The following is an 11991-nucleotide window of genomic DNA, read 5'->3' on the forward strand; positions in this document are numbered from 1 at the left end:
ATTTACCTCTCATTTTGTATATTTCAATCTTCTATGTTCCAAGGAATCAAGTCCTAACCTATTAAATCTTTCCTTATAACTCAGGTCCACCATTCCCGGCATCCAAAAATCTCATTCCCTCTATGTCCACAGTGCTCTGTAGGTACAGTTCCCCCACCCCACAGTCTATTGTTCATATCTGTACAGCTTGAACAGAGGTGCCAGGCAGGATAGTGGATGAGAAAATCTGCAGTTGCTGGAAATCCGAACAACACACAGAATGCTGGAGGAACTCAGCAGGCCAGGCAACATCTTTGGAAAAGAGCACAGTCGACGTTTCGGCCGAAACCCTTCGGCAGGCAGGACAGTTGAAAGGTCCTCTTGTGGGATGTGGGAAGGCAGGGAAACATCCAGTGACCCTGACGATGACAATTGTGAGAAGTGCATCCAGCTGCAGCGTAAAACAAACCCTGATAAGGAGTTGGAGCTGGAACTGGATGAGCTCCGGATCATTTGGGAGGTTGAAGGGATGATAGATAGAACATATAGAGAGGTAGTTACACACAAGGTGCAGGACACGGGAAACTGGTGACAGTCAGGAAGGGGAAAGGGGTTAAGGAGCCAGTGCAGAGAACCCCTGTGGCCTTTCCCCTCAACAACAGGTTTGGATACTGTTGTGGGGATGAGCTAGCAGAGGAAAGTCACAGCGGTCCGGTCTCTGGCTCTTAGGCTGACTGAGACTCGGATGGGGAAGAGGCGAGCTGTGATGATACGGGATTCATTAGTTAGGGAAATGGAAAGGAGGTTTTGTAGACACGAACGAGATTCACGAATGGTATGTTGCCTCCCAGGTGCCAGGGTATCTCAGACCGATTCCTCAGTGCTCTTAAGTGGGAGGGTGAAGAGCCAGAGGTCGTGCTGCACGTTGGTGTCAATCACATGGGTAGGAAGAGTGACGAGGTTCTGCAAAGCGAGTTCAGGGAGTTAGGTGTGACTTAACGAGCAGGACCTCCAGGGTTGTGATCTCAGGATTGCTAACCGTGCCTGGTGAGGCCAGAACTAGGAAGATTATACAGTTTAATACGTGGCTAAGGAGTTGGTGTTATAGGGAAGGCATAAGATTTTTTTTTTTGGATCGTTGGGCTCTCTTCCAGGGAAGGTGGGACCCGTACCGAAGGGATGATTTGCGCTTGAACTGGAGGGGGACTAATATCCTAGCGGGAAGGTTTGTTAATGCCGCACAGTGGGGTTTAAACTAGAGTTGCAGGGAGATGGGAACCGGAATGCCAGAACAGGTAGTGGAGAGGTTGTGGAGACAGATGTTGGTAAGACCTCAGACAAAGTCAGAAATCAAAAGCAACACACACAAAATGCTGGAAGATCTCAGCAGGCCAAGCAGCATGTATGGAAAAGTGTAAACAGTCGCCGAGACCCTTCATCAGTGTGACCAGTACCTTGAGCTGAGTACATTTCAATACAAGAAAAGGCGAATGAGGTCAGGGCAGGGGTTACCACCCCTGGAATTTCAATTACGACATTGTAACTATTATTCAAACTTGGTTGCAGGAGGGGATGGACTGGCAGGGGGTTCTGTTGTTTTAGACGCGACAGAGCGGGAGGGATTGAAGGAGAAGGGGCGGGTAACTCGTCCGGGAAAATGTCACGACAGTGCTCCGTCAGGACCGACTGAAGAACTAGTCTAGTGAGGGGTTATGGGTAGGACTGAGAAATAAGAAAGTTATGACTCCGTTAATGGGGCTACCCAACAGTACCCGGGATTTAGAGAAATACATTTGGAGTAGAGAGTTCGCTACAAATTTGAAGAGACTGTTGCAAGAAACATAAGGTTGTTATAATCGGAGATTTTTAACTTTCCTCATATTGACTGGGATACCTATACTGAAAGGACTAGATGAAATAGTTTGTCAAGTGTGTTCAAGAAAAAGTTTCCTTAATCAGTACATAGAAGTCCCAACGAGAGTGTGCGATACTTGATCTGCTATTAGGGAATGAGACAAGAAGTTTGTGTAGGGGAACATTGTGTAGACAATATCCACTGCCTTGCCTTCCATCAACTTTCCTGGTAACTTCCTCCAAAAAATCTCTATGAAATTGGTTCGACCTGACCAAGCCATACTAACTATCCTTAATCAGCCCGTGTCTATCCAAGTACTTATACATCCGATTCCTTAGAGGCAGAAGACCACAATCATACACTGAGTGACCATTTTATTGGCTATGTTCTGTAACGGATAAAGTGACCACTGAGCGCATATAAATCAACGAAATCGGATTTAACCAGGGCAGCTCCAATTGACATATCGGCTGTCGTCCGGCAGAGGGCAGACCTTCGCCGGCTTTGTGTCCTACAATCCCGCAGAGGGCGCCAGCGACGGAAACCCTGCGCAGCGGGCGCCTGCGGCCCCTCTTGTTCCAGTGCTTGTTGGCGGGTCCTCTGTCCTTTGACCCTGCCGTGCCCTTGACTACGGCCACTTCCGGCGAGCGGAGCCGCTCGATGTGCGATGGTGAGCGGCGAACGGCGAGGAAAGGCCGGGGGCCGGGGGCCGGGGGCCGGAGAGGGGCTCCCTGAGAGGAGGAAAGGGTAGGGTAGAGCGTCCTTGAAGAGAGGAGGCGAGAGAAGGGTGTCCTGAAGAGGGGAAAGGGAGGAATTCTTTTGGAGGAGAAGAGTCGCAGGGAGGGTGTCCTTAAGAGGAGGGGAGGAGGAGGAGGAGGGGAGGGAGGAGGAGGAGGAGGAGGGGAGGGAGGAGGAGGAGGAGGAGGGGAGGGAGGAGGAGGAGGAGGAGGAGGGGAGGGAGGAGGAGGAGGAGGGGAGGGAGGAGGAGGAGGGGGAGGGAGGAGGAGGAGGAGGAGGAGGGGAGGGAGGAGGAGGAGGAGGGGAGGGAGGAGGAGGAGGAGGGGAGGGAGGAGGAGGAGGAGGGGAGGGAGGAGGAGGAGGAGGGGAGGGAGGAGGAGGGGAGGGAGGAGAAGGAGGAGGGGAGGGAGAGGAGGGGGAGGGGAGGGGTGGAATGGAGGGAAGGGAGAGGGAAAGGGAGGGGTGGAATGGAGGGAGAGGGAAAGGGAGGCCCGGAATGGAGGGAGAGGGGAGGGGAGGCCTGGAATGGAGGAAGAGGAGAGGGAAAGGGAGGGGTGGAATGGAGGGAGAGGGGAGGGGAGGCCCGGAACGGAGGGAGAGGAGAGGGGAGGGGAGGCCTGGAATGGAGGGAGGGGAGGGGGCTGTGCTCTGTGTCTGTGTTAACACCCTGCTGTGGGGTGAAACAGGGGTCGTCACTGGACGGTGGGGGTCTCATCTCCAGACGGAGCATGGTCCAGGTCTAATTCTCTGTCTCCCGTCCACAGGCCAAGTACCTGGCACAGATCATCGTGGTGGGCGCTCAGGTGGTGGGGAGAGCATTTGCCCGGGCGCTGAGACAGGAGTTTGCCGGTGAGCAAAAGAAAGCTGGCCATTCTGGAGGGAGCTCTCCTGCATCATACGGACACTGGAGCACCCTCCTGGACATCTCTCAGAATCGTACAGCCTGGTTTCAGGTCACCTGGCCACCGTGTAGACGCCAACTAGTGAACACCCTTCCATTTTAATCGCACCTTCCAAGACGCAGCCCACCACCAGGAACAGGCCCTTCGCACCAGCATATGTTGAACAGACCTTGAGTTTGGCAATTCAAGTGCTTGTCTAGACGTCATAGTGCAGACTAACTGTTCACTAAATCTACACTGAGGAGTCTGGACAAACACTTGAACAGTTTGCCATGTACGCTCCACACTTTGAGTGAATAAACTCTTGCTCAGAATCTTCTCCAAGTCTCCCCTAATCCTAGTTTTATTCACCTCTGATAAGGAGAAACTATTTCTGCAGAGGATTCCTTGTTTAGGAGCAGCGTTGGGCTATTTGGATCTGCTCCACCATTCCATCATGGCTGATTTATTATCCCTCTCAACCCCATTCTGCTGCCTTCTCCCTGTAACCTTTAACACCCTGACTAATCAAGAACCTATCGACCTCTAAATGTACCCAGTGACATGACCTGATCCCCATTCGAAATGGTCGTCCCTCTACCCTGAGGCTGTGCCTTCTGGTTCGAGACTCCCCCACTATGGAAAATATCCTCTCCATATCCACTCTAACTAGGCCTTTTGATACTTGATAGGGTTCAGTGAGATTCCCCCCCCCCCCCCACACCATTCTTCTAAACTCCAGCAAGTACAGGCCCAGGGCCATTAACCACGGCTCATACGTGAACCTCCTCTGGATCCTCTACTGCCAGCACATCGTTTCTTCGAGAAGGGGCCCCAGACTGCTCACATAGCCTTAGTTATGGTTCATACTTATTAGTTATAGTACAGTTATGTACCTCTGCCGTAATGTAAGTGTTTTATATAAACAACATGGGACATTACACCACAATTCCTGATGTTGTGCAAACCTTTAAACTTACTCCTAGATCAATCTAACATTTCTTTCCCACGTAACCCTCTATTTTTCTGTCATCCATGTCCTGATATAAGAGACTCTTAAATGTCCTTAATGGGGGTTATATGGGAGGCAGGGTTTGAGGGTCGGCACAACATTGTGGGCCGAAGGGCCTGTACTGTGCTGTACTATTCTATGTTTTCTGTATCTACATCTACCACCTCCCCTGGCAGTGCATTCCGCACACTCACCGCTCTCTGTTTAAAAAAACCTCTGATATGCCCCTATAGCTTCCTCCGATCACATTAAGGTTATGCTCCTGTATATCAGCCATTTCTACCCTGGGAAAAAGTTCCCTTGATCTGTACTGCTGATCATCTTGTACACCTCTCGTTGTCCTTCAGTCCAACGAGAAAAGCCGTAGTTTGCTGAAGCTTTCCTCATTAGACACACGACCTCTTAACCTTCTTTGCTTCAGTGGAAACGAATCCCGCGTCTCCTTCCAGCCAAACAAGCCAGTGAGTCTCCTCCTCAGGCGCGTCCCCTGAGGACTGCCTACACCACTTCAGCTGAGGCCTGCTGGGTGTTTTATTAAGTCGGAGGAAACCCCTTGCTCCTGCATTCAATGCCCTGAATAATGAGGGTAGGCGTTTTCCCTGCTGACGTCACCTTCAAGGATCCTTGGACTCAGACCAAAGTCCTTTTTTCAATAATCAGTCGGATCTTACCATCCACGGTGCATGTCCGAACCTGACCTGTACTCCCAAAGATGCATCACCATAGAGTTATAGAGCACTGCAGCATAGGACTGGCCCTTCAGCCCATCTGATCTGTGCTGGCCTCATTGACGTGTGCCTGGTCTGTGGCCCTCCTTACCCCTCCCGTCCATGTAATTGTTCAAACTTCTCTACAAACCCACACCCACCACTTCCAATGGCAACTTGTTCCACACTTAACCCTCTGAGAGAAGACGTCCCCCCACCTGCTCTTCAACATTTCACCTTTCACCCTTAATTTAAATGACAATAAGTATGAAGTGTTGCAAAGTAGTGAGATAGTGTCTGTTCAGGAATCTGATGGCCGTGTGTGCCCCCTCCCTGATGGTGGCAATGAGAAGCAGGCATGTCCTGGTAGGAGGGACCCTTCATGATGTACACCAGCGCTTGACGCACTGGCTCACTGACTCGGCTGTGGAGGCCAAGTCATTGAGTATATTTAAAGCAGAGGTTGGTAGGGTCTTGATTAGTCAGGGCATCAAAGACAGGAGAATGGTGTTAAGAAGGATAATGAAGCAGCCACGATGGGCCTACTGGCCTAATTCTCCTGTGTCTTATGGGCTCTCATTCTGGGCGTAAAATCCAGCTGCCATTTCACCAACACATTTACGGTATCACCCTGTGCGCTAAGACCAGTTGCCAGTTTTGTCGTAGGCAGATGAGCCGTGACTGGAGTGACACGAGATTCTGCAGATGCTGGAATTCCAGAGCAACGCACACCAAGTGCTGGAGGAACTCAGCAGGTCAGGCAGCATCGGTGGAGGGGAGTAAAATATCAACTGTTAATTCCCCTGCATAGATGCTGCCTGACCTGCTGAAATCCTCCAGCACTTTGTCTGAATCAGAATCAGGTTTATTATCACTGATCTTGTATATAATGAAATTTGTTATTTTGCGGCAGCAGTACACTACAATACATAAAATATATAGTTCTATAAACGACTGAGAAATGTGTGTAAAATTAAGTGATAATGGTGCAGAATCAGGTTTCGTATCACTGGCATATGATGTGAAATTAGTTTTGTGGCAGAGAAAAAAAAATGGTCACCAAGTTATAATAAAAGTCTAAAATGAATAAACAACGGGGGCAAAAGGAGACTGAAATAGTGAGGTCGTGTTCATGGGCCGTTCAGAAATCTGATGGCGGAGGGGAAGAAACTGTTCCTAAACTCTTTGAGTGTGTGTCTTCAGGCTCCTGTGGCTCCTCCGCAGAGGCTGGAGAATCTGTGGAACTCATTGTGAAATGAAGAGGGCAGGTCCCCAGTGAGGTGTAAAGTGGCTAGTGTGCACAGTGACCAGGTTACTCAGAGGGTGGTGGCTTTAACAGAAGCTACAGTAACACCCAGTCTTCATTGTTTTAAATTAAATAGTCCAAAAAAATGGTAAAGCTAGCAGAGTTCACACAAGTGCTGTGACCAGCCCCACTCGCTGCCCCTTCTCATCCAAGTGGTTGGCCATGGCAGCTCCCTGCTGCTTGTCTCGGTGACCAGCGAGGGACTGTCAGGCTGTCAGCCTGGTCCCACGACTGAATGATGGGAGGTTGAGGGTAAGGGTGGGGATTGTGTGATGCTGTGCAGTGGATGGGATCTGTGACTGGTGTCTCTTCCTTCCTGCAGCCAGTAAAGCGGCAGCAGAGGCTCGGGGACAGGCCGGGCGTCAGTCCGCCGCAGCCTCCAGCATCTCCGGAATATCACTGCAGGAAGCACAGCAGATCCTCAACGTCACACAGCTCAGCGCCGAGGAGATCCAGAAGGTGAGGCAGCAGTATTGGAGTCGTCTTGAGATTGTTGTCTGATTTTCCATAAGACACGAGCAGAATGAGGCCATTCAGCCCATTGACTCTGCTCCCCCATTCCATCATGGCTGATTTATTATCCCTCTTCCAACCCCATTCTCCTCCCTTCTCCCCGTCACCTCTAATCCAGAATCTATCAACCTCCACGTCTCCGTTCTAAAGCTATGTCTTTGGAAAGTGGAGGAATCCAGACCAATCCTGTGCATTCAGGAGAAGGTGGGCAGTGGCAGGAATCGATCCCGTATTGCTGGTGCTGTAATAGCATTGCACTAACGCTGTGCGCCCCAAATACACCTCTACCAAGTCACTTCTCAACCACCTTTGCTCTGGAGCGAAAAGCCGTAACTCAACCTTTCCTCAAAGAATGCCCACCAGTCCAGGCAGCATCCTGGGAAATCTCTGCAGTCTTCCTAAAGCTTCCACATGCCTTACTGAGGCGAGCAGACCTGAAGGCAGCAAGTGGATGCTCCCGGGGTTACCATAAGCACAGTATTCATTTTATGTGGGGTGGGACTGCAGTACGGCATGTCACACTGGTACTTGGAAACAGGTTGGGTGCAGTCATGGTGATAATGCAGAGACACCGGACCCACAGCATCAGGGGTTCCTGATGCATCTCTCGTGGAGCCATTGTTGTCCAGGACCAGAGAGATGGTTGCTGATCACCCTGCCGGGGCAGTCCACACTCAGATGAATCTGTTACACATACATCGAAAGGCACAGTGAGATGCCTTGTTTGCATCAACGAGCAACACGACCGGAGATGTGCTGGGGGGGCAGCCCACAGTCCAGCACCAATGTAACACGCGCACGATGTTCAGCAGCAACAACAGCAGAACACTCTCCTACCTGCCCACCAGCTCTCTCATACAGGCAGGCTGCCCCTGGGCCTCCAGTCCTTGGCCCTGTACACTCAGACTCACAGACTCTTCCAGGCCGGAGACTGTGCAGACAACAGGGTTCTCCTGAAGAAGATCATTTGTGATCTGGGGAGTATTTCCAACTTTCCGGTGGTTTGGTGATCACGGTAGTCAAGTTGGGTAAAACAAAGGCCTGATTGATTTAATGGCTCAGGCTGAAGATTAACTATTGACAGCAGTTCCTCTCCAGCACTTGTCTGTGCTGTTCGATAAGACCATGGTAATCCATGACCTGAGTGCTTCTGACATTATTTTGTTTCATTCCCTGTTGCAGCCCTCGCTAGTTTCCTCCCTGCTGTCTGATGTTCTGTTCTAAAGCTGCCATAAAATTCTAACCCTGAGTGTTTTCTCCCCTGTTGATACAGAATTATGATCATTTGTTCAAGGTTAACGATAAATCAGTGGGTGGATCGTTTTATCTGCAGTCCAAGGTAAGGCATTGACCTGGACTCCAGGATTCTATTGTCTGATTTTCCTGGAGTTTACATCACAAGACATGGAAGCAGAAATGGGCCTTGCAGCCCATCAAGTCTGTTCCGCCATTCCATCAACGATGATTTACTATCCCTTTAACCCCATTCTCTGCCTTCTCCCCGTAACCTTTGACACCCTGACTTATCAAACTCCGCTTTAAATGTACCCAGAAACTTGTCCTCTACAGGAGTCCGTGGCAATGAATTCCACAGATTTACCTCCCCCTGACTAAAGAAATTTCCTCCTCATCTTTGCACTAAATGGACGTCCGATTCTGAGGCTGTGGCCTCTGCTCCCAGACTCAGTCCGGGAAATATCCTTTCATTTAGAATTACAGTTGGTATAAGGTGTTGGTATTGCTCAGTGTGACTGTTAATGACAGGTTTATAAACAATCAGTTCCACGTTGCCCCAAAATTGCAGAGGAATTAACAAGTTGACCCCTTTGGTGGCACACGTTTTAAGTACAAAAGCTGTAAGGTTATTTTTGAGAGGTGATAAGGAGGGAATTGTGTTGTAAACGTTTTAAGGATTGGGCTGAGTGTTACGGTTGGTGCTCCCGCAGTGAATGACCACGTTGCACTCTCTGTTCCTCACGCCTCACACACCAGACCTGCTCTTCCCTTCGACATTCACTGATCCGAGGAGAGCAAAGTCCTGTCCACTTACTACCATGCAGCCTGCGTCACTTTAAAGAGATTTCCTGACAAATTTTGTAGTCAGTCAATGAGATCCTTACAGGGAAACGCACTCCTGGCGAGGAATGCGATAGATCAGCTGGTTGGGTGGTGTTGCAACAACAAAAATTCAAAGTAAATTTTTTAAAATCACGGTACATTTATGTCACCGTGTACAATCCTGAGATTCATTGTCTTGCGGGCATACTCAATAAATCCAGTAACTATGATAGAATCGATGAAAGTCTGCATCAGCAAGGTGGACATCCAGAGTGCAAAAGACAACAAACTGCAAATACAAAAAAGAGAAATATAATAAATAAAAAACCAATAACTATCAAAAGCAGGAGTGGAAGTGTGCGTGAAAGTGAACAGTTCAGTTTTGGGGTGAGTGAAGTTATCCCCTCTGGTTCAAGAGCCTGATGGCTGAGGGGTAGTCACTGTTCCTGAACCTGGTGGTGTGAGTCCTGAGGCTCCTGTACCTCCTTCCCGATGGCAGCAGCAAGAAGAGAGCATGGTGTGGGTCCTCGAAGTCAGCAAGACTAAGGGATTGATTGTGGATGTGAGGATGGGGAGTCCTCATCGAGGGTTTCAGGTTCCTGGGCATCAGCATCTCTGAGGATCTATCCTAGACCCAACACCTTAATGCAATTATGAAGAAGGCGCAGCAGCAGCTATGTTTCATTAGGCATCTGAGGAGATTTGGTAAATCAGCAAAGACTCTACGGATTTCTACAGTTGTACTGTGGAGAGCATTCTGACTGGCTGCATCACCGTCTGGTATGGAGGCTGCAGTACATAGGATCAGAAAATGGTAGAAAAGGTTGTGAACTCGGCCAGCTCCATCATGGGCACTGGCCTCCCCAGCATCCTGGTCACCTTCAAAAGACAATGCCTCAACAAAGTCCATTATTAAAGACCCCCATCGCCCAAGACAAACCCTCTTCTCATCGCTACCATCAGGGAGGAGGTACGGGAGCCTGTAAACACACTCAATGTTTCAGGAACAGCTTCATCGCCTCTGCCATCACTATTTCATGTACATTTCTTACTGCAAATTTTAGTGATTTTTACGTATTGCACAATACTGCTGCCACAAAACAACACATTTCATAATGTACAGCGTGCCGGTGATAATGACCCTGATTCTGAACTTTAATGTGAATGTTGACTTGGCAGGTGGTGAGAGCAAAGGAACGGCTGGATGAGGAACTACACATCCACAAGATGGACCAGGAGAGGAAGGAACAAAGAAAGCAGTCCGAGACATGACCCCACGGACACCTTCCTCTCCACGTTTTCTTCGGTTCGCCACTGTGTAAATCCCACACAGGAACTCAAGTGTGGTCAGTCTTTGCTCAGTGCTGGTGTTTGCAGAGCAGACTCAGAGGCTGACATGGAGTCACACCACCTTAGCTCACTTTCCTTGTTACCTGCTGGACGCCTGTGTGAATATTTACTCTGGGAACGGTGTAAGTGAACTAGCGTGCTGTGACATTGCCTTCAGCAGTTACCACAAGTGGTATTGTGAATCGTTCCTTCTCACAACAGACTTTGAATGTGACTATGAAGTTAAATTGGATTCCTCCATTGCGTTACTCAAAGGGTATGGCTGAGGGTAACTTCATGTTGCTGGTCAGTCATCCCTGGCCAGCAGTGCAAGGTTCTGGGGGATTGAGCTGCTATACAACGAACTGCCACCTGGAGCCCTGTCTCACCCTGTGGCCATCTGGCCAGTAACGGGAGAGCGTGGTTCCCCATCTCATCAAATAGCCTTGTGATTCTGAAAGTTCTATCATTGTAACTTGGTTGTAAATAAAGTTCCACTTTCAGCAGGCAACTCCGGGAAAGTTGTGTGTTCACAGATGCTGGAACATGATGCTTGCAGGGTGCTATGGTAGCACAGCAATTAGAATGACGCTGTTACAGTTCAATTCCTGCGCAGTCTTTAAGGAGTTTGTACGCTCTCCCCGTGAACGCATGGGTTTCCTCCCTCAGTCCAAAGATGTACTGGTTAGTATGTTAATTGGTCATTGTAAATTGTCCTGTGACTAGACTCGGGTTAAATCAGCGGTGTGGCTCGATCAGCACTGTCTCTAATTAAACAAGTAAAAGATGACAGAATTTACAGCTCACCCCTCCCTGTAGAAAACAGACAATTGGCTAATGATGGATCAGATCAGATTAAACAACATGGGTCTTGACCATCACCGTTTTGCCCTCTCATGTTGTTAGTTTCTCTGTAGACTTTTGTAAAAATAAACAAATTAATTCTTTATTTATTCAGGACTGTACCATTCCTTCGAGCCGCACTGCCCAGTAACACCGATTTAACCTCAGCCTTCTCACAGGACAATTTACAATGAGCAATTAACCTGCTCACTGGTACGCCTGTGGACTGTGGGAGGAAACCCACATGTACGCGAGAATGAGCGTTCAGAGGATGCTGGACTTGAACTGCGAGCTCCTGAATGCCTCGAGCTACAATGGCATTGTGCTGACTGCTACATCCAGATGACCGAGATTCTCCAGGTCTCGGCAATACCTTGTTTTCTGCCTTTCACTGCCAAGCCCCTAAACTCTGCCCCTTTCACTCTCCTTGGGCTACTTCTTAAAACCTACAATGGCAGGTCTGGTTATGTACCGAGACAACTGCTACATCGCTTGGTGAGAAGCTTCTATTCATGCTCGTGGGTGGAGTAAGAAACTTGGAAAATTTGATTGATGTCCGTGATATTATGTTTTAGAATTTTTCAAATATTTTCATAATTTAGTTATTACATTTTATGCACTTTTGGCCTGTCTTCAAATACCTGAATTTAAATCCTTAAGTTAGGTGTTGTAACTTTAATGAGGCAATGGTTTTAATCATGGATGAATAAAGATAATAGGTATAAAAATCATTGAAAAGACAGCTAAATAAGGAATACAGGACAAAATAG

The 11991-nt window shown here is 48.8% G+C and overlaps 1 protein-coding gene across 1 annotated transcript; it reads left to right on the forward strand.

Moving 5' to 3' along the window:
• The first annotated feature begins 2447 nt into the window (after positions 1–2447).
• On the forward strand, positions 2448–10908 carry pam16 (presequence translocase associated motor 16). The gene is made up of 5 exons (XM_063059445.1): positions 2448–2504; positions 3337–3421; positions 6801–6937; positions 8265–8330; positions 10229–10908. Exons 1-5 carry the CDS (start codon positions 2502–2504, stop codon positions 10319–10321), a joined length of 384 nt encoding a protein of 127 aa, XP_062915515.1. The 5' UTR covers positions 2448–2501; the 3' UTR covers positions 10322–10908.
• The last annotated feature ends 1083 nt before the right edge of the window (positions 10909–11991 follow it).

The sequence above is a fragment of the Mobula hypostoma genome, chromosome 9 (assembly GCF_963921235.1).
Source record: "Mobula hypostoma chromosome 9, sMobHyp1.1, whole genome shotgun sequence".
In the NCBI taxonomy this organism is placed as follows: domain Eukaryota; kingdom Metazoa; phylum Chordata; class Chondrichthyes; order Myliobatiformes; family Myliobatidae; genus Mobula; species Mobula hypostoma.